The sequence below is a fragment of the Alligator mississippiensis genome, chromosome 2 (genome assembly GCF_030867095.1).
Source record: "Alligator mississippiensis isolate rAllMis1 chromosome 2, rAllMis1, whole genome shotgun sequence".
NCBI lineage: Eukaryota > Metazoa > Chordata > Crocodylia > Alligatoridae > Alligator > Alligator mississippiensis.
In genome coordinates this window covers 80,375,589-80,398,976 of record NC_081825.1, presented here as the reverse complement: position 1 = coordinate 80,398,976, position 23,388 = coordinate 80,375,589, and the positions used below count along the sequence as shown (strand labels likewise).

At 43.3% G+C, this 23,388-nt stretch overlaps 1 protein-coding gene across 4 annotated transcripts in view; it reads left to right on the top strand.

The window, feature by feature from the left end:
- The first annotated feature begins 245 nt into the window (after positions 1–245).
- Positions 246–23,388, top strand: part of GALNT7 (polypeptide N-acetylgalactosaminyltransferase 7) — a 102,431-nt gene continuing 79,288 nt past the window's right edge. The window contains exon 1 of one of the 4 annotated variants that reach the window (XM_059721882.1): positions 246–337. In XM_059721882.1, coding sequence (XP_059577865.1) covers positions 335–337 — 3 coding nt within the window. In that variant the 5' untranslated portion in view covers positions 246–334. Of the gene's footprint in view, positions 338–641; positions 929–22,115; positions 22,236–23,388 lie in introns of those variants that run through there. The other 3 variants (XM_014594162.3, XM_014594157.3, XM_019481387.2) reach the window with 3 other exon arrangements.

The following is a 23,388-nucleotide window of genomic DNA, read 5'->3' as shown; positions in this document are numbered from 1 at the left end:
TTTCATGTTCCAAGCCAAATCAAGTCCAAATCCAGGAGTCAGTGCAGAACCACAAGCGGCCCTGCAACCGGCAAACATCCTCCACCCCCACCTGGGACTTCAGATATTTCCAAACTTTTAGTGGGCGTCCTACGTGCAGGCCCAAGCCGGGAGGCGTGGGGTTTGGTTGCGCCCAAGCTTCGCCTGCCCTCCGCCACATGGGCGCAAAAGCAAGCTGGGGAGGAGACTCCCATTTCCATAAAGCAGGCTTTAAGCCCGAACACGTGGAACCAGCTCAGAAGAACAGTTATCCCCCGGAGGGCATAAGGAAATCTGCCTTCATGGACCCAGATACATGGTGAGGTGGCACCTCGGCGGGAGGCAGAGGCCAGGGCCCAGCTGGCACCCAGGCAGGATGCTGCCTTCGGGGTGAGGCGCCGCGAGGCCCGGCGCCCGCGGGGGGCTCGCGTGGGCGACGCAGGGGTCCGCGCCCCCCGCCCGGCGCCGGGGCAGAGCCGCGGTGGGCGCCGAGCCGGGGAGGGGCGAGGAGCGGCCGGGCACGGCGCCGGGAGCAGCCGCAGGGCTTGGCACGGCTCTCCCCGCCGCGGGGGAGGGGGCGGAGGCGGCAGCGCCCGCGGGCTCCAGCCCGGCCACGTGGAGCCGGCTGTCGCGGACTTCCGCCTCGCCGGGCCGGGCCGGGCCGGGCCGGGCCGCGGGCAGGAAAAGTTTGCGGCGGGCGCGCCGAGGCAGCGAGCAGGGGGCGGCGCCGGGCGGGCGAGCGGAGGAGCGGCGGCGGCAGGGGAGCGGGGCCGGGCGGATGAGGATGCGGCTGAAGCTGGGCTTGCTGCTGCGCGCCGGGCTGGTGGCGGGCGGCTTCCTGGGGCTGCTGCTGCTCTGGTCCTCGCTGGCCCCGCGCGGCGAGGAGCCGAGCCCGTGGGGCAGGATGCGGGTGAGTGAGTGTCCCGGGCCCGGTCCGGGTCCCGGCGCCGCGGCAGCCTGAGGCCGGGCGGCGGCGGCTGCGGCCTGTGGCGCTTGCAGGCCTGAGAGGGGCGCGCGGGGCGACGGCGAGGCCGGGTCTCCCCGTCTGCCTCCCCTTCCCTGTCCCCTGCCGGCGGCTCCGGCCCGCGGGGGCCGGCATCGGGCGCCGCTTGCCCCGCCGGGGGGGAGGACGAGCACAGTTCGGGCGGCGGAGCAGAACCGCCCTCTGCCGGCCGGGGACGGGGTGCACTTGACCTCCCGCCAGGCCCGGCACGCCCGGAGGGTTGGTCCCGCTGCCTGGGGGAGCCCGGAGGGCCGCCCCACTCCGCCTGGGCCTTGCCCCCTCCTGTCAGACCCGGGTCGGGCAAGTTGCCCTTCCCCCAACCCCCCTCAGTGCTGGGGGGAAGGCAGTTGCTCTGGGCTGTGGCAGGTCCGCAGGGGACGGGGATGCTGCGGGGAGAGGAGCTGTGTAGCAGCTCGAGGACCTGTGGTATGATCCGGGAGACCCTGACTAGGGACACCCGACCCTGCTTGGGGACCCTGGGACGTGCTGCCCCTGTAGATGTGGGTGGGAAGATGCATGGCACCAGCAGTTGGTGACAAACGCTGGAACCCCGGGCGGGGGGTGTCAGAGAAACAGATGGGCTTAGCGACTCTCGTCCTTGGGCAGAATCCCCCCAGGTGAAAGTCAGCCAGGTCTGCTGCCAGTTTGGTAGGACCAGGAACCCTTTTCCCACTCCAGCCAGATGTTCGGAGAGCCGGGCATCCAAAGAGGCTTAGAGGAATCTTGACTGATCTTCCTTTGCCCAAGAAAGGAAGAAATTTCATAGTTCTGATTAAAAGAAAAAAGAGCGGCTCTTCTGGCTTTTTAAAAACAGAACCAGAAGGGACCTGTAAGATCATCAAGTCCATCCCCATGTTCTTGGGTTGTGTAGTTGGATATTTTCAGTGATCAGCAAAGAAAAGTTTGTATTAATTCTTGAAAAACTGGTAGTTACTTTGGACTCCTTTAAGCAATGTTGTTCTCTCTCTCTCTCTTGCTCTCTTTTTTTTCCCCCCAAATCATTAGAGTTTATTGTACCTTGGTGGAACTGCTGGGATGGCTCCTCTGGAGCTCGCGCAGTTTATTAGCTTGCAACGTTTTTGAGACTGATGTGATTAAAAAATGAGATCAGAATTTGTTTTGTGCACGTGCAGAAAATCCACATTTAAAATCCGTTAGGAATTTTAGTTGCATTTTTAGAGGATACGTTTATGCCCCTGTCATTTCAATTTAAAATCATTAAAATTATTTGCTCTTTTATTTTTAGGGCTTCTTAAATGTCTTATTTGTCAGATCTAGGAACTGAAAGAGAAAAATGGCAAATTATGGCCAATAGTATTGTTATTCAATGGGTAATTCCTAAGTGGCTCCTTTGTGGGTGCAGGTGAGGTGCATTGATAACATGAATCTTGTACTGCCATTGCATTCATGTGGTGTAACAATTAAAATATAAGGGCAGCGGTGCTATCAAATGAACAGTTTCCACAAGCCTTGAATTATTGCAGTTAAATAAGGAAATGTTGCTTGTGACTTAAAGCCTGTAGTCCAAGCATCTACCTTGAATGAGGGACTGGCAACCAACCTGTGAAAATAAAAGTTCATAATGTTAATGCTGGCAGACCTGTAAATTTAGCGCCACGGGCATAACAAATTGAGTGGTATCTGAAGGCTGTATGTTAACTGATGTATTGCTCTGGGCATAAGAGATTGCAGTCTCTCCTATTCTAGTGAGTACTGTGGCAGGTTGCATATAAGGAGTCTGATTTGAAAACTGCTCCCATCTGAGGTATGTTTTGTAAGCAAGCCAGGACAAGTTTGAAATATTTAAATCCAAGGAAGAGGCATTCTGTTATGGTTACCTGCATCTTATATGAAGGATGACATATTCCAAGGGTTGTCATTTCAGTGATAGACTTTCAATCATAAGGTTGGAATATTGTTTTATTTTTAATGAAGATGTAGATTGTTTTTCTGAGTAAACACGCTATCAAAGTAGCTTAGATCTTAACACATCAGTCAGGTTAGTTATTTTTATATATTGCAATACATGTGCTTATAGGATCATGGCAAGGACATATAATATATAATCAATATAAGTAGACGTTTGTGGGACTTCCTGTTCAATGTTTGTATGCCTGAAGAAACCGAAGAACCACTGAAAATTGTGGATCCACTACAGAAAAGTTTTGTTTTCAAAGAGTTGCATGTTATGTGTGTCCAGTTACATGTAGTGGGTGGGGGGAGGGTCACATGGGGTCTACTTGCAGCAGCATGCATGTCCATGTGGCACTTTATTTTTGTAGCACTACAAAGTGCTGAGGCAGTATAGCGCAGCAAATGAACATGTGTCCACAGCTTTAGTGAGCAGTAGAGGAAACCTGGTATTTGGAGGAGATGGAGACAGAGAAGGAGCTGTTATGCAAAACCTAGAGTAGCTTTAATATGTGCTTTTGGTGGATAAAAAATATGTAAATCATAATGGCTTATAGTAATATGCAGTTACAGATTTAGAAAGTGAATAATCTTTAATACAGTATCTAGTCTTTTAAGAATGCATCTTGATGAAACTGTCACTTATGCTAGAGATCTGTGTCTGGAGGCACGCACATCTTGGAAGAGGTGGAGGGAGGGGTTGTTTAAGTATTTGTTTTATGTTGGAAATGGGTAATTTCTAGAAATCTTTCTGTACATTATATATATCAGTTAAATATAGTAAACTAGTTGTCTTTGGAAGGGCTGATGAAGTTGAGTGTAACCATGTTAGTTAATGCATTTTGAAACTAAAAATCAGAAGGCAAATTTATACTCTTAATCTTTAACGTACAAGCAGTGAAAGGTGTTGCATTTAACTTGGAAGTTGAAAGAGATCAAGGGAATTGTTACAGGAATCCAAACAGATTCACGTTGGTGGGAGACCTATGTACAGGTACTCCTCACTTAACATCGTCCCAGTTAATGTTGTTTCGTTATTATATCCCTGATCTATTAGAGGACATACTCGTTTAAAGTTGCGCTATGTTTGGTTGTAATGTTGTTTGGCTGCCGGCTGCTAGTAGGTAGCTACTGTGACGTAATTGGATTCACTTAATATTGTTTCGCTTAAAGTCACATTTTTCAAGAACGTAACTACGACATTAAGCAAGGAGTAGCTGTAATTGGATAAAATCATGTTTGAGACTAACCCAGGTTAGAGGCCCTAGGTTCAGTTTTGGGACCCTTGGCGCTATAGGAACATACTGGTTTTGGAGAAGGTTTAAAAAGAAAAATAAACTAACCAAGAGGGGATGGAGTGTCGTCATTGTCACTGGCAGGAGGATTTGAAGTGCAGTTCTGTTCTAAAAATTATTCTATCAAACAATTTAATTCTACAAGTAACAAGATATTACCTGTTTTTCCCAAACTCCCAGGCTGATAATTTAGCGTGAGATTTCAATCTTAAATTGTTTCTTTCTTCACGTCACTGCCTGCAATGAATGGTCTGTTTCCTAATTAATTATTTAGTTGCACCTGTGCAGCATCACATCCTTCTGTGGGTGTGTGTGTTTTTTCTTTTTAACTTTTTCCTTATTTATGCCTCACGTATGTTTAAAAAAGTAGCGTGATAACCTTCTAATTTAGTCAAACTTTTTTCCCCCTTTCCTTCTATTTTAGTGCCCGTGCGCTTCCGTTGTTGCTCAGTTGATCAAAATTCATGAAAAAGTTATCACCATTTTAAATGTTTTGTTTCAAGGGATAAAATAATATTAATTTTATAGTGATTCAAAGGAAAGAGGTGATTCAGCAGGTGTTGTGTGTTTAAAAGAAGAGGACAATGGCATGTATGGAAGTACTTTTAGAAATAGAAATACTTAGCTCCCCAAAATCTTGAGTTTTATTAAAACAGGGTAAACAGCAGTCTAACCAAATTAGCAGTCAGCATACTTTGCACTGGCAACTCCGATTGTACTTCTGCAGAGTTGTTTTCAGGTTAAGCACAGGTGCACGTTAGAATTCAATTGCAGCTATGTATCTTACGGATTAGTAACGGCTTTTTGCAAGTAGGAGAGAAACTGATGCTCATGTACTACACAGCACGTATCTCAGTCTTTTTTCCAGTGACTGCTGTGGGCATTACTGAGCTAAATTTACCTGAATAATGTTTCTAAATATCGTAGCAAGAAATGTTATAGTTGTTACTACTCTTCTGAAATGGCTTTTTATCTGCCTTAGTTCAAATTTCCTGATAAAATTATTTATTCTGGTCACTAGCTACTAGTCTAAAACATTGCTTTTAAACCAAGGGCAGGATAATTCTACTTTTTATAAAAAAGTCTTGCATTATTGTTTCAATAGAAGAAAAATCTAGATTACACTATGCTGTTTTAGAGAGAATTTCAGCTATCTAAAAATAGATCTTAATTTTTTTTTTAAAGCCAGGGTTAAATAATGTACTTTCCCAGTCTGTATTGTAAACACATATACACAGGAGGGAGTAGAATTCTAATAAACCATCTCAGAGCAGAAGTAGCAAATGTTGAGAGCTCATTCTACTGCATAAATCTTGTATCCCAGATCAGCCAGGAATGTTATAAAGTAATGGTGCTCAACCTCCAGTGTGCAAAGCCATGTCATCCAATCCATACGGCTCCCTGTGGACCTGGAAATTTGGTGCTGGGGGAATAGTGGTAGTGTTAATTGTAGTGGCTATTAGTTCTGCCACTACTCCCCCACTGCCAAATTTCCAGACTGGTGGGAAGCCCTGTGGGCTGGATGGCATGGCCCTGCACATTTGATTGTGTCAGGGAATAGAGTTGCTCTGTAGCCATAACTGGGATGCAGAGTCAGGTTGGCGTACAAGGTAAAGCCAGCACACCAGAATTTATCCATAGACTGACCCTGTGTGGCGACCCCACTCTGGATTCAGCCTATGGATTGGCCACAAACCACTTATCGAGCCCTTGAGGCCAGAAGGTTGACTACAACTGGTACAGAGAATAGTACTGAAAATCTTACTGTGCTATTATCAGTAATTGTTGGTATGCTCTTACCTGGAAATTTGTATTTACTACTACTTGCCCTGCCTCAAAAGTTTCTGAAACAGGAAAGCTTTTGGAGCCTAAAGATGAGAATGATTAGAGGGATGGAAAGTTTACATGTGAAGAGAGTGACAAAACTGGGACCATTACCTTTTATGTGCCCTTTAATTCAAGTTATATGAAAAAATCAGGTGCTCTACTTCTTTTCTGACAGTAGAGGACCAAGCAGGTATTCATTCTAACTGAACGCAAGTTTAGAACTGAAAAAGAGGTAATTTTGCAGACAATTACACAGTAGATCTCCACAGGCTATCATATAATTTAATAGGATTCAAAAAGGACTGGCTATCTATTATTTATATTTTGGTAGTACTGAAAGACCTCAAATAGAAATGGGATAAAAGACAGTTGTCCTGAAAAGTCTAAAAGCCTACAGCCTTGGGCAACCAAACAGAAATAATTTGAAATAACTGTACAAACAAAATATGTTGAGTCAAATTAACAGCAGTCCTAGGCCTTTTAAATTGCTTCTCTCACCTTGTTATGGCTAAGACTATCTAGTATTATGATCGTAAATATTAAAAAGACAGGAAAGTTTAGGTAAGGATACACTTGTGCTATAAACATATAGATTGTGAAGAAAAATTCTTCCTAAGCAAGTTAGTCCTAAATTGCCAGCTTCAGGGCTTCTTGTATGTTTCTCTGAAAAAAGGTTGTCTTGGTTGCTGTCAGACCCAGGCTGCTCTGCTAGTTGGCCACTGTTTTCAGTTAGGGTGATGATAGTTCGCATTTGTTAATAGAAGAATGTATTTGTTAGACATCTGTTATAAGATAAAAATGTGCTGATGTGGAACAGAATGCTGGGGATGGTATACCCAGTTCTCACTGATCCATAAATTATAAGATTTGGTCCAGATTAGGGGAAAGGGATTTTATCTTTTTTTTTTTTTTTTCCAGTCAGGTCATTCTGATTCAGAGTAAAGTCCTTAGTTCCATTCTTGTATGATAACCTAGTATAACCTAAATCAGGGCTGTCTCGCTTCCACCAGTTCCCTTCACATCTGGGGACCTCTGGAATCCCTTCCCATTCTGTTGAGATTTTGGGCCAAGATACTGTAGTTATTTTAATTTAATCTTTTTAAACAAGTGCCATATTTAACCTCTACTAGGGCACCCATTGGAAGCTAGTAAAAAGAACCTCTGAACATACAACATATAAAAGTATTATCTTGATAGCAGTGGTTCTCAACCCTTTTTGACTTGAGGCTCCCCTTCATAACCTCTAAAACTAATTTATATATCACAGTGCTTACCTTCTTGCAGAGGGGGTGAGTAGTCGGGGTGGGGGATCATCCAGGCAGAGCCTGCACTTACCTGCTGATCTCGCCATTGGCAGCACCCTTCAAGGGATCTCCTTCTGCCTGGGAGGGATGTTTCAGACTGTTTGGCACCCTGGCTGAGAATCACTGGTTACATCCTAGCCACCAGGCTTAGGCTTGACAGAGGTGTGTGGGTACATACCATGCAACTGCAAAATTTAGAGTTAAGGCTGCAAATGTCATAGTAGTACAAAACTAAGCTCCCGTATAAACAAATATGTAGACACATTGGGTTAAACTTTCTGAAATCTTAACAGATGTGCTCAGGTGTCATGATGTTAGGAATCCAGTGGGGGAGAAAGAGGGGTCAGGTTTGAAAATGCTATATATCTTAATAACTTACTGAATTGCTTCATGTGATGACAAGTTGAATCCTGATTTTGAAAAGCCCTTTGTTCATGTGGGTTTAAATGAGTTCCTTTGGGCCATCTTCTTGCAGTATAAATCATAGCAGGAACTATAATTTTCTCTTAAGTAAGGAGTAGCTCAGGAGAAAAGGTAAACATGCTTGTGAGAATAAGATGATTAAAGCTGGCATCGTCATTTGAATGAAGGCAGGTATTAACTTCAGTAAATTGGTAGGTCTGACAGGTGGAGTGGAGCCAAACTGGGAAGGGATCTGAGGGTAAGGACAAGAAGTTCATGTGATATAGAAGAGTGGAAACTAATGAAAGAAATGGTAGGGGGAAAGTGGGTGGTATGAGTGATGAACCAGCAAAGTAGCAACAGCATTTTGAATGGACTCAAATATATAGTGTAGTTGCTAGCAGTGAGACCACAGAGAAGGAAATAATCACGTCTTGAGCATGTTTTGGTAGGCGAAATGGCAGATAGCACATACATTGAATTCAGAATTTTCTCAGCCTTTAACATTGGATATCTTGGCAGAAAGTAAATTTGTTTTTTGAAGTTCAGTTGGTCTCATTAAAATTGTATAATAGTCTTAAGGGTTACCATCTGGGTTTTCCCAGATGTGTCCTCTTTTTGGATCCCCCGATCTCCGTCCTGGCAGTTTTTTTAAATGTGAACCAGTGTCTGGGATTTTGCTGTGCTCCACTGCTGGGAGGGGAGGAAGGGTGGGGGGGGGGCGTGTGTGTGTTTGCGCGCACATGCATGTGGCCAACATGCAGCCAGGAAGGGTGGTGGGAACAACCTCACCAGCTGCATGTAGGTAAGTCTATGGGGAGAGGGGTTGGAGGGCCAGGGCTTGGGAACTGTCAGGGCGGGGGTGGCAAGGGTGTGTGGAGGGGATGGGTGTGTGAGGGGGCCAATGTCTGGCAGTGCTGGGGGGAAGCTGTCTTGGTGTTGGGCTGTTGCAGAGCAGGGTGGGCAGGGTAGAGGTGCTTGCCCCTCCAGTGGGGAAAGGGGGCACAGGGGTCATGTGGGGGCAGCTGGAAGCTCTGTGGCTGGGTTGGAGGCACCGAGGCCAGCGTCTGTGCTCACAGACATGGGGCAGCCAGGAGACCCTTCCCCGGGGGGATAGGGGGGCTGTGGGTAGGCCACCTGGTGCAGTGTGGGAGCCCCACCCCAGGGCAGGGGGTGCCACAGGCCTCCCCTCCTCCTCACTCCAGCCTACACCTCTGCCACACATGAATCAGAGTCACCGTGCTCTGGGCTGGGGGCAGCTGGGAGCCCCCTTCAGCAGTGCTGGGGGGAGCAGGGAGCTGTGGGTTGGGAGGGAGGGGAACGGGCAGGGCTGGGGGGGCTGTGGCTTGGGAGTGAAGAGTACCAGCAGGGAGTGGGGAGTAGGGGACTGCGGGTTGTGAATGAGGGGCACTGGCAGGGTCTGGGATCTGCAGGTCAGGAGTGAGGATCAGCACCAGGGGTGGAGGACTGTGGGTTGGGACTGAGGGGTACCGGTAAGGCCAGGGGTCTGCAGTTCTGGAGTGAGGGCCAGCAGGAGGGATGGGGGGCTACAGGTTGGGAGTGAGTGGTGCTGCCAGAGCCAGGGGGCTGTGGGTTGGGAGTGAGGTGTCCCCCCCAACAGGTGTCTTCTTTTTTGGAACTGGAAATATGGTAACCCTAACTAGGCTAGTTATAAAAATGCAGGTATATTTGATAAGTTGTCTGTCTTAAGGACATTTTTAAGGTGTCTTAACATACAATAGTAGTAGTTGGGTCTAGGATGTGTAATTACAGTGTTCTTGTGAATTTTTGAATTGCAGACTTAATTTTGGATAACATTTTTTAGTTTGGGAAGAATATGTGTACAAAATTAAACAACATGTATGATTTTTCCTGGGTGTGGTCTTATCTATATTATCCTATTTTTGTAACTTTTCAAAATGTAGAGGTTAACACTACAGAATTCTTATAGAATCAGTCAAAATAGCTTTTAATAAGTAAGATTATTGTTTGTTTTTATTTCTAAAGTAGTATTGTCAACTTGAAGTTGAATCAGTTGAAAGTAACTTAAAATAGTTTCCAATGGTATAGTATGCTGGTCAGTCCCTCTGCCAGTCTTTTGTAGCTTTAAATCACATTTTCTGTTTAATGCCAACATTTGAACACATTTTTAGGCACTCCCCTGCTGACACTTTGTACCTGATTTTTCAAGGAGCTGGGAACCTGGAGCTTCCAGTCACAGATTAAAGAAGAAGAAACATCTTTTCACTTGGTTATAATTGATAATACTTTGTGGGTGTCCATTTCTTAAGGTTTCCTCTGCATAATTACCTGAGGCCTGATGCAGTGCAATGAGGGATGTTTCAGACTGTTTGGCACTGAATTAATTGGAAATTAGCTGGCTCTGTCTTCTTAGAGTTCTGTACATAAGTTTAAGATTTGGCCTGAATGCAGCTTGTTTAGGATCAGGATTTAGGCACACACTGGACGTGGCGTGTGGGACAAGGCAGGCGCATGCAGTGCATGGGACCAGTGTGGGGGCACGCAGTGCATGAGGCAGGTACACACATCATGGGGCTGGGGTGAGATTGTACGATTGTAGTACCTGTGCCAGACCTGCCCTGCTGCCTTCTGGTTCTAGCATGCAGGACTGGTCTATGGACCTGTTTTGGCCTATGAACTGGTTCTACACCATTCATCTAGCCTGTGGGCTGGCCCCATGCTATTCATTTGGCCAACAGGGCCTGATAAGTTTGACACCCCTGATGTATGGAACACTTAATGACTGTACAGGAAGAAGTTTGCTTTGCCTGAAACACTGCCAAACATAGGAAACTTGTGGATACTTCTCTGAAAAGATCAGCCCATTGTTAAGGCAAAGTAAAAAATACAATCCCTAATATTCTTAAGAAAGGAAGTGAGATCAAAAGACTGTGGCTAGTTTGTATAAATCAGTGTTATGCCCATGCCTTGAATAGTGATTGCAGTTCTAGTCCTCCCCTCAACTTGAAAAGGATATAGTAAAACTAGAAAAGGAACAGAGAAGATAAGAAAGAGCGGAGTCATGGTTCCTTGTAAGGGGAGAGCAAATAGGCTAGGATTTTTCAGAGAAAAGATGACTGAGGAGGAATATGATAGAGGTCTATAAAATAATGAATGGTATGGGTAAAGTAAATAGGGTTGTGCTTTTTACCATTTCTCACAGTACGAGAACTAGGGGACATGCAATGAAATTATTAGGAAGCAAATTTAAAATAAAAGGAAGTTGTTTTTTTTTCACGGTGTATAAGTAACTTGTGGAATGCATTGCCACAAAATGTTGCACAAGATGTTGCAGAGGCTAATAATTAACCAGGTTCAAAAGAAGGTTAGACAAAATTTACATGAGTAGGACTACAGCCTCCAAATAAAGGTTTCCAAGGCTAGCAGCTGTTAGGGAAGGAGGGCAAGAAAAGGATTAGTCTAGGTGGGTCCCAGACTAATTCTCTTCTTAACATCCACTCTGTTGCTGTGAAATACAGGATACTGGGCTAGTTGGACCTTTGAGTCTGACCCACTGTTACAGGGGTGGCCAGTCTGTGGTATGGGCAGCTTGTGTGGATTGTGGCAGATTGGGGAGGGACCAGGGGACACAGTGACAGATAGGACAGAGAGCACAAAGCAGAGCAGCACATCAGGCAAGGAACACAGGGCAGGGAGAAGAAAGCAAAGCAGTAGATTTGGCATTGGAAGGGGATCAGAGTGGCAATTAGGGAGGGTGTTGGATTTACCTATGGCACACTTGCCAAAAAGGTTAGTCTCCACTGCAGTATGGCATCTCTTACGTTCTTAGTAATTTCAAGAGTTGTTGGTGGCAAAAAGTAGATAAGACATTTTCCATTGTAAGCATGGGATTGTTTTTCTTTTCTTGAATTTATGTGTTCCTCTAAATTGCCTTTGGAAAAAGCATTGAAAGATCCTCATGCCTATTTCAACTGTTTCTATACAAGGGTTTTAAAAAAATCTCAGATTTTTGGCAAATAAGAAAAGACTATAATTCCATGTTCTCAATTTATGTTTCAGAATAAATATACACAAAGTAATTTTATAAAAATGTAACAACAATGACTGAAATATTGCTGCTCTACACTTGCATATTTTGCTGTGGTAAAGGGTTTTTTAATAAACTAAAATGATGTTGCTAAGGTTGAAAAACCCAAACATTTGAGAAAAATTTTTGCAACACAATATGTTGAGTTTTTTAATGTAAAAGTTAACAGTGCTATATTTTTCATCTTTATAAGTTAATACAAGCAGTGAAACAAATAGAATGTAAAATGGTAATCTCAGAGCTGCTACCACTAACTTCTCATAATCTTTTTATGAGTAAATGGAACCTTTTCTTCCTCAATATAGAGATTCTTCAAAACTATGTAAATGTTCATAAACTTTAAATATGTATGGTACACTAGCTTGTTGTGTAGGTTTTAATATTATGCACAGAATAACTGAAAAAGTCTGAGAAAATGGAAAAGAGCAACCCATAATTGAGAGCAGAGTAACTGAAAATGTGCAAGTTTAAAAATTTGATATTGATTCCCATTGTTGTAGAAGAAGTGCTAGATTGTTCAAGGAATGAGCACTAGTAGGAATAGTATATGATGAATGATGGCCCTCTTAGTTGGTTTTAAAATACAACTCCACAAGTAAACGTGTAGGGCGCCTATACGCATACAGCGAGGCTGCTTCGATGTGCTGCTCTGATGTGATGTAAGATTTATCGAGTCTGTCGGACCATGGTAATTACCACGGTCCGGAAGACTGCAGCATCCCTGTGCTGAAAAATGGTGGTGAGGGTGCTTTAATTAAAGCTTGTTCGAGCTTTAGCTGAAGTGCCCCCGCCACCATTTTTTTCAGCGCAGGGACGCTGATACATGTGACGCTCTGGGCACTTTTATTAGAGTGGCTCTTGGAGCCACTCTAATTAAAGCCTTCTCCCCCACGTGTATAAGCACCCGTAGTGCACTAGTGCCACACTGAGCAAGGATACAGCACACAGAACTGCAGAATTCACATCCAGTACAGTCATTGCAGCAGGTTTGTTGGGCTGTCATTTAAAAATAATGATTAATCAGGACTGTTTAGTGATCAGACAATAGGATGCTAAATTTTCAGTTAATGGGAGACTTCACTTAAAGTGAAATTTAGGTCAGTGACCATTATGATATGTGATGATGGTTTAAAACTCCTATTTAAAAAAAAAAAAAAAAAGAGTGAATTCTTACTTTAAAAAGAAGTGAATTGAGAGATTTGGGCTGTCCAAAGGTTCTGTAGTTTTGATTTCTGTTGTTATTACACTATTTTACAGAAGGTCAAGTGTGTTAACTTCATTTTTTTTTGTTTCTTATTGGCCTTAGAGGAAGGATGTTGTTGCAGAACCTGTCTGTCTTGCCACAACCCCGGCAGTATATAACCTCTGTATTGTGGGACTGACCCACCCCAGAAATTCTGAATTTACACTGAGTCACAAACTGCTTGAGCTGAGCTGGCATTTCCTAATGAAAAATGACAGTGTCTTTGTCCTATTTGATCAAATTCTGAATCAGCAAGGGGAGACAAACTGGCTTTACTTGGCAGTCTTGCACCATTACATTAATAGCTCTGGCCTATAGCATAGAGAGGGATGTATGTTTTCTTAGAAAAGTAAGTTGCGTGATCTGAAGAAAAGCTGAATCCAACAGTTATTTTAATCATTAGATTTTGTTCACTATTATGTAAAACGGGCATCTGCTGCAAGCAATTGATTTAAAAATGTAAATGCTTATCTTAAGGGGTTTTACCTTCTTTAGTTTTCTGTAATCCTAGTTTAGTAAAGGTAACTAAATAGAAGAAAGCTTTCACATTATTTCTTTTATGTATAATTTAACTTAAAAAGTGGGGACGGAAAGAATAGGGTTGTTATATTTAGAACCTATTTGGACTAGTGACCTCTCTTTTTCCAGTGTTTCCTCTGGCCACACAGCCACATCAGATTATTTCTTAATTGAAAAGTAAGCCATTACCAGCATCATCAAATGAGAACAACAAGCTTCTCAAGGTCTTTTCTACCTGCCTGGACTAAAGGTTTCTTTCCCTTATGGTTTTTATTCCCTCTACTCCTTTGACAAACGTCAGTTTACTAAAAGATTTAAAACCAATGCTTGCTAATTCAGAAGCCCCAAAGTGAACATTTTTCAAGATGCTGTTGTTTTCCTTATTTATGCATTAGCAAAAAAAAATTCCAGAATGCTGGAATAAGATTGTTTTTAAAAGTACAGCCATGGGGCTGGTGACTAGTGTGAATGCTCTCTCCTCATTTCAGATAAACTCCCAGAATTCTCCTATGTAAGATGGATAGCCTATTTTTTTTCTTTTATATGTACTAACTTACTTCCACTTGGGATTGAACAAGTGCTGAATGGTCTCTTGAATATTCATTGATGAGTAGAACTGATTTTGCTGAGCCTTAAGTAAAATTATACTGACAGAAAAAAGAGTTCTTATTTTTTTCTGGATTTATGAGTCACTCTTCAAGTAGGTTTGTGTCTTTATGGGATGCCTACTTTTATGGCATTGATATACAGTTGCCAGATAATCCAGTACTTTGTGGGTGAATGTATGCAGGGTAATAGTGTTGACCTTATCTTGCTACATGAAGATAAAAAACATTACCTCTTTTAATTTCAACAGTAAGATAGACAATCCACATTAGCTGCCTTGGTATAACATCTTAGCCTTTTTGACAGTGAAGAGCATAATCTAAGAAAAATGGTCCTACTCTCCAAGGGGTAGTGCCTGGGATAGGAGCCAAGATCTCTCACTTTTATGGCAGAGGGAATGGATGGTGCTTTTCCTAGCTGCTGTGTCTGATCCCTTTTTGGTTTTCCAGCCTTTGTTGCTTGTGGCTGATAGGAATTTGATACCATTTTGAAGCCTCTTTGCTCCTTGCTTCATACATACCAATCTGGTTGCCAAAGAAAAAAGAGTTAATTGTTCCCGACAGTACAGAACCTTTTGGCTGCCACAAGGCTAGTCTGTATTTAAGGTATCTTTCCTGCATCCTCTCTTCTTGAGTCCTTCATTCGAGTCAGTAGCAATGATCTTGCCTTGAGAAGGGGCTTGGACTGCATGACCTCCTGAGGTCGCTTCTAGCTCTACTGTTCTACCGGTCTGTGAATTGCCTCTACCATTGCTCCTGACTTCACTGATGTGCAGCAGAGTGAAACTAACTTAATTTTTTGTTTGTTTCACTTTTAAGTCCGTTGGATTTTGAATAGCAATGGTTATCTCTGGTGCCTGAAAAAGCCATGAACATCAGCAAAGTAACGAAAATTGTTAGAAGGCTTTCCGAGGAAACCAGTGCATTAGTTTACATCCTATTCAAATACTCTGATCATAATTCTTAATGAAAATAAACTGTAAATTGTAAAGGTCAGGTAAAGCTTCTAGTGTAGAGCATGTTGTAAAATCTTTCTAATTAAAAATACTAATACTTAGAAAACTTCTGATTGAACTGAAGTCTGGTTTTACAAGACCAGAAATATTTATTGCCACAAAAAAGGCTGAAGAATCTAATTTAGGCATGCAGGTAACATTCTTTCAAAGGAACCTGAACAATTTGGCTTTCATATTTAAAACCACGTGGTAGAGCTTTCTGGGCTTGTCTTAACCTGTTGTACAAAATATCCCAAATTACCCTTATCTGGGAGCCTGAGAACTGTTGTTACACCTCCAGCTGTAACACAAAGTATAGGAAAAGTCTGTTTTGTTTCCTGATTTCTTGATTTTTTTTGAAGGTTTGAGATGTTTAACTATATATGTGAAATAAACCAGTAGTATCTCTTAAGTGAGTTTTTAAAACATTAGGAATCTAATTTTACTTTGAAATGCTAATTGCAAAGAGAAAAACTACTGGGAATAATGATTTAAAAAGGCTCTAAAAGATTCAGGGAAGGTGGTATAATAGAATCATACTGAATTTTCTATTAATTCTGTTAATGAAAGAATAAAGAAGATATGACTGAGATGGTTTACTTTACAGAAAAAAGAGATATTGTTTAAGTGTTTTATTTTTGGAATATGTCCTACTACGCTGCTTTATAAATTTTTCTTTAGGCAAGATTTGAGAATAAACATTTCAGTTCTGTATGCATGTGCCACATATACCACACATGTGGTAGGTGGCAAAATCTTTATGATAAAATGCACATATTGCATACATTTGACTGCTTGACTTGCTCTGTGCCTGCTATTCCATTTCCCATGGATTTACAGGTTTTCCTCGACTTATGCGGGTTCGATTTATGCGAATTTGCTCTTATGCGATGATCCTTTTTATACCTGAAATTCATCATACACGAGGTAAATTCACTGTTATGCGATTGGCATAGGTGCACTCCCCCCTCCCCCAAGCAGGTAAGTCTGTGAGGGCCATGAGTGGAGGGGAGAGGGGTAAGGGGAGGGGAAAGGGCTGTGGGGCTGGGGCCCCACTCACCGCAGCTCCTGCTGCAGCTACTTCAGGATCGGCCAATGCTAGTGGCTCTGCGCCATGCCCCGAACCCCCCCAGGGCTCTGCTTCCCCCCAGGGCACCATGCCCCGAACCCCCCAGCACCGCATAGTTCAGCGGCTGCAAGCAGGTGATGTCCACCACTCCCAGGGCTGAAGCAGGGGCAGGCAGCTGCCTGCAGCAGGACAAGAGCAGGCTGGGGCCGGTGACCGCTGCAGGCTGGAGCCGGTGGTGGCATCAGGCTTCCCGGAACTTGGGTTGGGCTGCTGTGATGGGAGGGGGACTGCTGCCACCCCAAAATTTGCCATAGCCACCCGCAACCTGCCCTCCCAGCCCTGCTGCCGAGTGCTAGGAAGAGCCTGGTGCCACTGCTGGCCCCAGCCTGCTCTCGTCCCGCTGCAAGCTGCTGCCCCCCTCTGCTGCAGCCTTGGGAGCGGCGGACTCTGCCTGCTTGCAGCTGCTGGGCTACATTGCACCAGGGGGTTCGGGGCATGGTGCAGCCTAGTGGCTGCAAGCAGCTGGTGTCGGCTGCTCCCAGGGCTGCTGCCGCAGGGGCCGCGGTGAGTGGGAGAAGCAGAGGAGTGGGGTGAGTGAGGAGGAGTGAGGCTGCCACCCACCCCGAGCACCATGAAAAGCCTGGTGCCGTCCCTGCTACAGCCCTGGGAGCAGCAGACACTGCTTGCTTGTAGCCGCTGGGCTGCACCGTGCCCCTCCCCCTGCCCCTTCCCTAGCCCCAGCCTCACTTGTTCCCTCCCTCACCACTGTGGGAACACATCCCTATCTGTTTATTGTAAACTGGGTTCGCTTTATGCGAATTTGATTTATCTGCTGTTCCCTGGGAACGCATCTACCGCATAAATTGAAGGAAACCTGTACTCTAATATTCCAAACTTCTGAACATTTCAAACAGCTGTTGTATTTTTTATTGTTCTGCTACAATTTTTTTCTTATTTTTCCCTAATGTGGAAAATTTATCTTCCTGAGAAGGTATTGAAAATACAAAAGATGGGAAAGTATGTTAGTTTGGGGGAAAACTGAGGCCTGGCAAGTGATTAGTTGGACTGTCCCAGGGAACATTCTGCGATAGATTTTGAGATGTGTGGCATGCTACCCAAGAGCCATGGTTTCTTACTCCCCTGTCCTCAGGGCCTTTTCCCTCTATGCCAGTATGGATGTGTGAGCCATAGTCTCAAAGTGTAAAAACCAAGAAAGAAAAGCCATTACCCCTTTATCTCTATTTCATTGACTTCAGTCTCAGGCTTTTCTCTAACTATTTGCTATCCCAGAACAGCAAGATATTCTAGAATTCATGACCCAGTTCACAAAGCTGGAGAAGATCCTTCTGCCAGTATACTCCTCCTCCTCCCTGTTTAAGTGATCATTTTTCTGGGCACCCTGCAGGTGAATGATTTCAAGGAATTTCAGGATCTGATAAAGGTTGCTGGCTCCAAGTATTCAAATCCCTATGGAGGAGCCTACACATAATTTGATGGACAATATGCAGTTAGTATCAGTGAGAAAATGGCTTTATCCTAAAGAAGGCTATTATAAACCCAGCAAGAATGTATAACTTACTCCAGGCATAGCTGCCCCCATCTTGTATAAGCTGGACAAAAATAGGAGGTCAGTGTTTCTTATTAGTAAAATATTTGGGTAAAATATTTCTATACCTCATCAACCCTGTCCTTCCTGATATTGGGGACAGTAGATAAGAAAACCCTGCAACTTAAGAACATTCCAGAAGAAAAACAAAACCCAGCCAAGCAAGGAGCCTAAAAGACTACACTATTGGGAAGAAAATGTTATTCTTCACAATCTTTCAGGTTGAGGTGGAAGATTTTAAGTCATTGTGGCAAGGTATGGCATCCAAGTGTGAGAGGCTTCTTTCACAGAGAATCTGATTTCCAGTCCAGAAAAGGTTTGCTTTACTGGTTTCAGACAGCCAGGTGATGGGAAGAACCAGGAGCTTTGGACCTGGCGCTAACAAAATGCACCTAGGTCATTATTTCCCTATGAGAATCAGATGGTATTTTCTGTCCTCAAGATTTTTGTAGGATTGGACCAAGTTACTTCCAAGATTTGACCTTACAGTGGAACCACAGTCTACCTCTTGCAGCTCATATGGAAGCACTCTGGGCCACTGGCATCATTCTATTTATTACAGCATTATCATGTAATGAAGAGGGCCTTTCTGATTACTGTCAGCCCAGTGAGAAGGCAGGTTCCCCCATAGATCCTACCTATCCTCCCAGATAAGGTATTCCTAGTTGGTGTCATAAGTGGTTCCACTTAAATCAACAAATCTATGTTTGAATTTTCTTCTCAAAGGCTCGTTTGTACAAGATGGAGGCTATCATTTACACTCTGGAATCTTGACTTTCAGTCTAAAGTGAGATGACCTGAATGGTTTAATCCTTTGATCCCCCTTCTCCCCTATAAAATAGGTTTCATTTTTCTTGTACATGTATACCTATTGTAATTAAGATGATTGGCTTTTCTGACTGTGTGAATAAAAAATATTGCAGAATATTATTTTAAACTATGTATGTGGTATCCACATAACTCAGGATGATGTAGTAGAGTATGGCTTTGTAGCTTTTAAAAGAGTACTTCTTTGAGAATATCATTTCATATGTATGTCTTGGCAATTTACGATTGTCCTCAGCCAACAAAAAAGCTGTGCCAGTAAAACCAGTATGTGCTACTACACCATCATCTAATTATAAAACAGTTGGAGGATGAATAGTTTTAAAGCCTTGTGAAACGTTTTGGGGTTTTTTTTTTGCTTATTCTTATTGGGAATTTAAAAAGTTGATTAAGATAGGTTTTTGTTGGTTTTTCTTTTTTTTTACCTTATCAATAACCGATCCTCAGTTCTCATGCCCTGAAGTTTAACTAGATACTAAATTAGAAGATTCTCAGCTTGCAGTAAGGAAAAACTAATGGTACCAGCTCTTTTGTCTTTATACTCCCTTGGAAAATCTTTCTCTTAGCCTGGAGGTTGATAAGCAACATTTTATTTCTTACTTTAAACCTGTTCTGTTTTTTATCGGATATTTAGAAACTTAAATTCTGCAATTCAAGCTTACGTTCAAGGATACTAATGAGACATAGTTTACAGCATGAATACTGCACTCCAGAGATCCAGCGATAGGCTTGACTAATTAGTACAGCAGCAAAGGGAGAATGACTTGATGGGCTTTGAAAGGCTGTGGATAATCATAAGAATTTAACTTTTCCTGGCAACTTGTCCATATACAAGATTCATAGATGTTAGGGTCGGAAGGGACCTCAATAGATCATCGAGTCCGACCCCCTGCATAAGCAGGAAAGAGTGCTGGGTCTAGATGACCCCAGCTAGATACTCATCTAACCTCCTCTTGAAGACCCCCAGGGTAGGGGAGAGCACCACCTCCCTTGGGAGCCCGTTCCAGACCTTGGCCACTCGAACTGTGAAGAAGTTCTTCCTAACGTCCAATCTAAATCTGCTATCTGCTAGCTTGTGGCCATTGTTTCTTGTAACCCCCGGGGGCGCCTTGGTGAATAAATACTCACCAATTCCCTTCTGTGCCCCTGTGATGAACTTAAAGGCAGCCACAAGGTCGCCTCTCAACCTTCTCTTGCGGAGGCTGAAAAGGTCCAGTTTCTCTAGTCTCTCCTCGTAGGGCTTGGTCTGCAGGCCCTTGACCATACGAGTTGCCCTTCTCTGTACCCTCTCCAGGTTATCCGCATCCTTCTTGAAGTGTGGCGCCCAGAATTGCACGCAGTACTCCAACTGCGGTCTGACCAGCGCCCTATAGAGGGGAAGTATCACCTCCTTGGACCTATTCATCATGCATCTGCTGATGCACGATAAAGTGCCATTGGCTTTTCTGATGGCTTCGTCACACTGCTGGCTCATGTTCATCTTGGAGTCCACTAGGACTCCAAGATCCCTTTCCACCTCTGTGCCACCCAGCAGGTCATTCCCTAGGCTGTAGGTGTGCTGGACATTTTTCCTCCCTAGGTGCAGCACTTTGCATTTCTCCTTGTTGAACTGCATGCTGTTGTTTTCTGCCCACTTGTCCAGCCTATCCAGGTCTGCCTGCAGCTGTTCCCTGCCCTCCGGCGTGTCCACTTCTCCCCATAGCTTTGTGTCGTCTGCAAACTTGGACAGAGTACATTTGACTCCCTCGTCCAAGTCGCTGATGAGGACATTAAAGAGTATCGGTCCAAGGACCGAGCCCTGCGGGACCCCACTGCCCACACCCTTCCAGGTCGAGACCGACCCATCCACCACGACTCTCTGGGTGCGGCCCTCTAGCCAGTTCGCCACCCACTGGACTGTGTAGTCATCCACGTCACAGCCTCTTAACTTGTTCACCAGTATGGGGTGGGATACCGTATCGAAGGCCTTCCTGAAGTCTAAGTATACGACATCCACCCCTCCTCCTGTGTCCAGGCGTTTCGTAACCTGGTCATAGAAAGAGACTAGATTGGTCAGGCACGATCTGCCCGCCACAAACCCGTGCTCGTTTCCCCTCAGCATAATTTGCCCTGCTGGGCTCTCACAAATGTGAGACACAAGGTTGTGTTTGTGACAATAGTAATTTTTAAGAGTGGCTCCCAACTGTGAATAGTCATAAAAAATGACAGAGCTGTCTTTTTTTAACAATTTGGACTTATTTTTCTGAGTGTTATTGTACTTTTTGTATTACAGAAAATATAATAGCACACAAAATACGTGCCAGATTATTGTGTAAATATTATGGAGTGAGTGTGGCACATCTAAATAACAAGAGTAATCTGCCTTTTTCTTTCATCTCTGCTCCTTGGCCCCATAAATACACTGAAAATGAAAAATATGTGAAAAGAGTGGTCCTGTGGGCCCTTAAACTGCTGGGTATTTCCTCCCCTTTTATTCTGTATCTCCCTGCCATGCCAAATATGAAAATGAAAGGTTTTGGTCCTGTATTATAGGGATCCAGGGTATCGATTTTAATGAGGTTGCTAAAGCTTTTGTAGTTCTAGAACCAAATAGACTTAAAACCGAACTAGTTGAAACTAAATGTTTTGTGTTCTTAAAAATATAAGCAATTGAAATTGATAAAGTATCTTCTATAACAAAACCCTTCATCGTTATACTGAATGTTGTTCAAGCGATTAATCTTTTACAGTGATATTTAAATCACAGTTCCCTAGCCAAAAGTGGCCTTTCAATATTACCTTTGGCTGTTGGCAGAAAATGTTATCAAAGTATTGCTGTCCCTGTCCTCTTTTTATGTTTTTATTACTGTATTGGATACAGTTTTTGCAGTTATTTAAAAGTAGTAATATTATTTTTATTCTTGTTTACTAAACTTATACACTTGCATTAAAATACTATTCCTTGTTGGACTATGTACATATTACCATATTTACTTTCATACAAGATGACCCTGAATAGAAAACAACCCCCCCCCCCCAATAATTAGATACTATATATAGAAAATTTATAAATTTGTTACAATTTTCCAGGTATAGAATTTAATTATTGGAGGTTGGCCTTGAATTTATTCTCTTCCCACTGCTACAGCAGGGAAAATAAATCTGGAGGTTGGTCCCCTTGCCCTCTGCTCCCCTCAAATTCTTCCCCCTAACTCTGCTTACTGTCAGATCTTGATCTCCCTGAGCACATGAAAGTGAGGAGCAAATTTGAAAACACTGACTACGAAATAAATATTGGGTGGGCAGGCACTACTGCTACTCTGGAGCTAGGTGGGCAGATACATGGTCTCCCTATCTAAGATGGCATGTCCGAGGTCCCTACATTTCTTGTCTCTGCACAGCGGCAGTGGTGCCTACTTACTTACCTGCCTGTCTGATGTACCATGCCACCCGTCAGACTCCGGCCTGGGACTTTTGACCAACTGGCTGGGACTGGCCTACAGAATCCAAGACTGTCCTAGTCAAACTGGGACGTATGGTCACCCTGTACTATCTTGCCCTCATGGTAAGTTCCCATTAGTATGTTTGACCTGTTTATTTTCTAATAGTCACGCTTGGTATTGGCTGCATTTAATCAACTTCATAGTTGTTTCTATTACTGAGAATGTGCTGCTTTTGGTAGTAGTTTACTAATAGGCAGTGTATTTAATGAGATTCCTTTGTATGTGAATGTAAGACGAGGGACTTTTTTCCCCGTGCTGATTGGAGGAAAGAACCTCCTCTTATATTTGAGTAAATTGGTCCTGTATTGGGTACAGGTATTAGGTTAACAATATAGTAACTTGGTCCTGTATTAGGTTTGTTTTTTTCTCCTCTTGCACGGTAGTAAACTTATACAATATAGTTCAGCTAGCAGTGTATATTGTGAAGGTGTTTGCTTAACGCTGGCTGCATGTTTGACTTCTCAGTCAAGACTGAGTATCACTAATTGATATTGTACATATTTCACAATTCAAAAAGCGTTGTAGAATGCAAAAATGATCAGTTGAAGTATATTAATGTTTTGTAACCTTTATAGTTTGTGCATTCAGACTAATAGCCATATTGATGTAAAAAAACACTCGACCAATTTTACATATCAACATATCTCTGAGCTGTCACGCATACTTTTCATACAAATATTGACAGTTCATAAGTCTATAGTCTAGGTCCAAGGCAAGTTTTATAAAATTTGTAACATGAATTTAATATGTCAATTTTGCATGTATGACTAAATGTTAAGGGATATTATAGTTTATCTGTCAAGACTAATGTTCTGCTTACATAGTAAGTAAAGTGCGAGTTATGGTGATTGGGCAGCCATGGCTGTGTTTAAGTTGTGGTATTGGTGGGATGAGTAACTATTTTTTTTTTTTTTTCAGTGAATAGTGCATGAGTCAGTTCTTGAATTTTCTTTCATATTGTGTGGGGGGCTTGAAATGAGAAGGGCAGGAAAACCAATGCCAGTTTTGTTCAGTATATTTTTTCCTCCTGTTGGCTCCACTTAAAAGGCAGTAGGGGAAGAATATCAATAAGCTGTAGAAACATAAGATGCAAATATTAGGGGTAAGGAAAGCTGCTTTCTGCTAGCCAGCAGGCATATGAACTTTTTAAAGAATCTGGCTACGTCTTCTCCAAAACCAGTTTCTGTTGGTATTTGAGAGTGTAGTCATGTCATG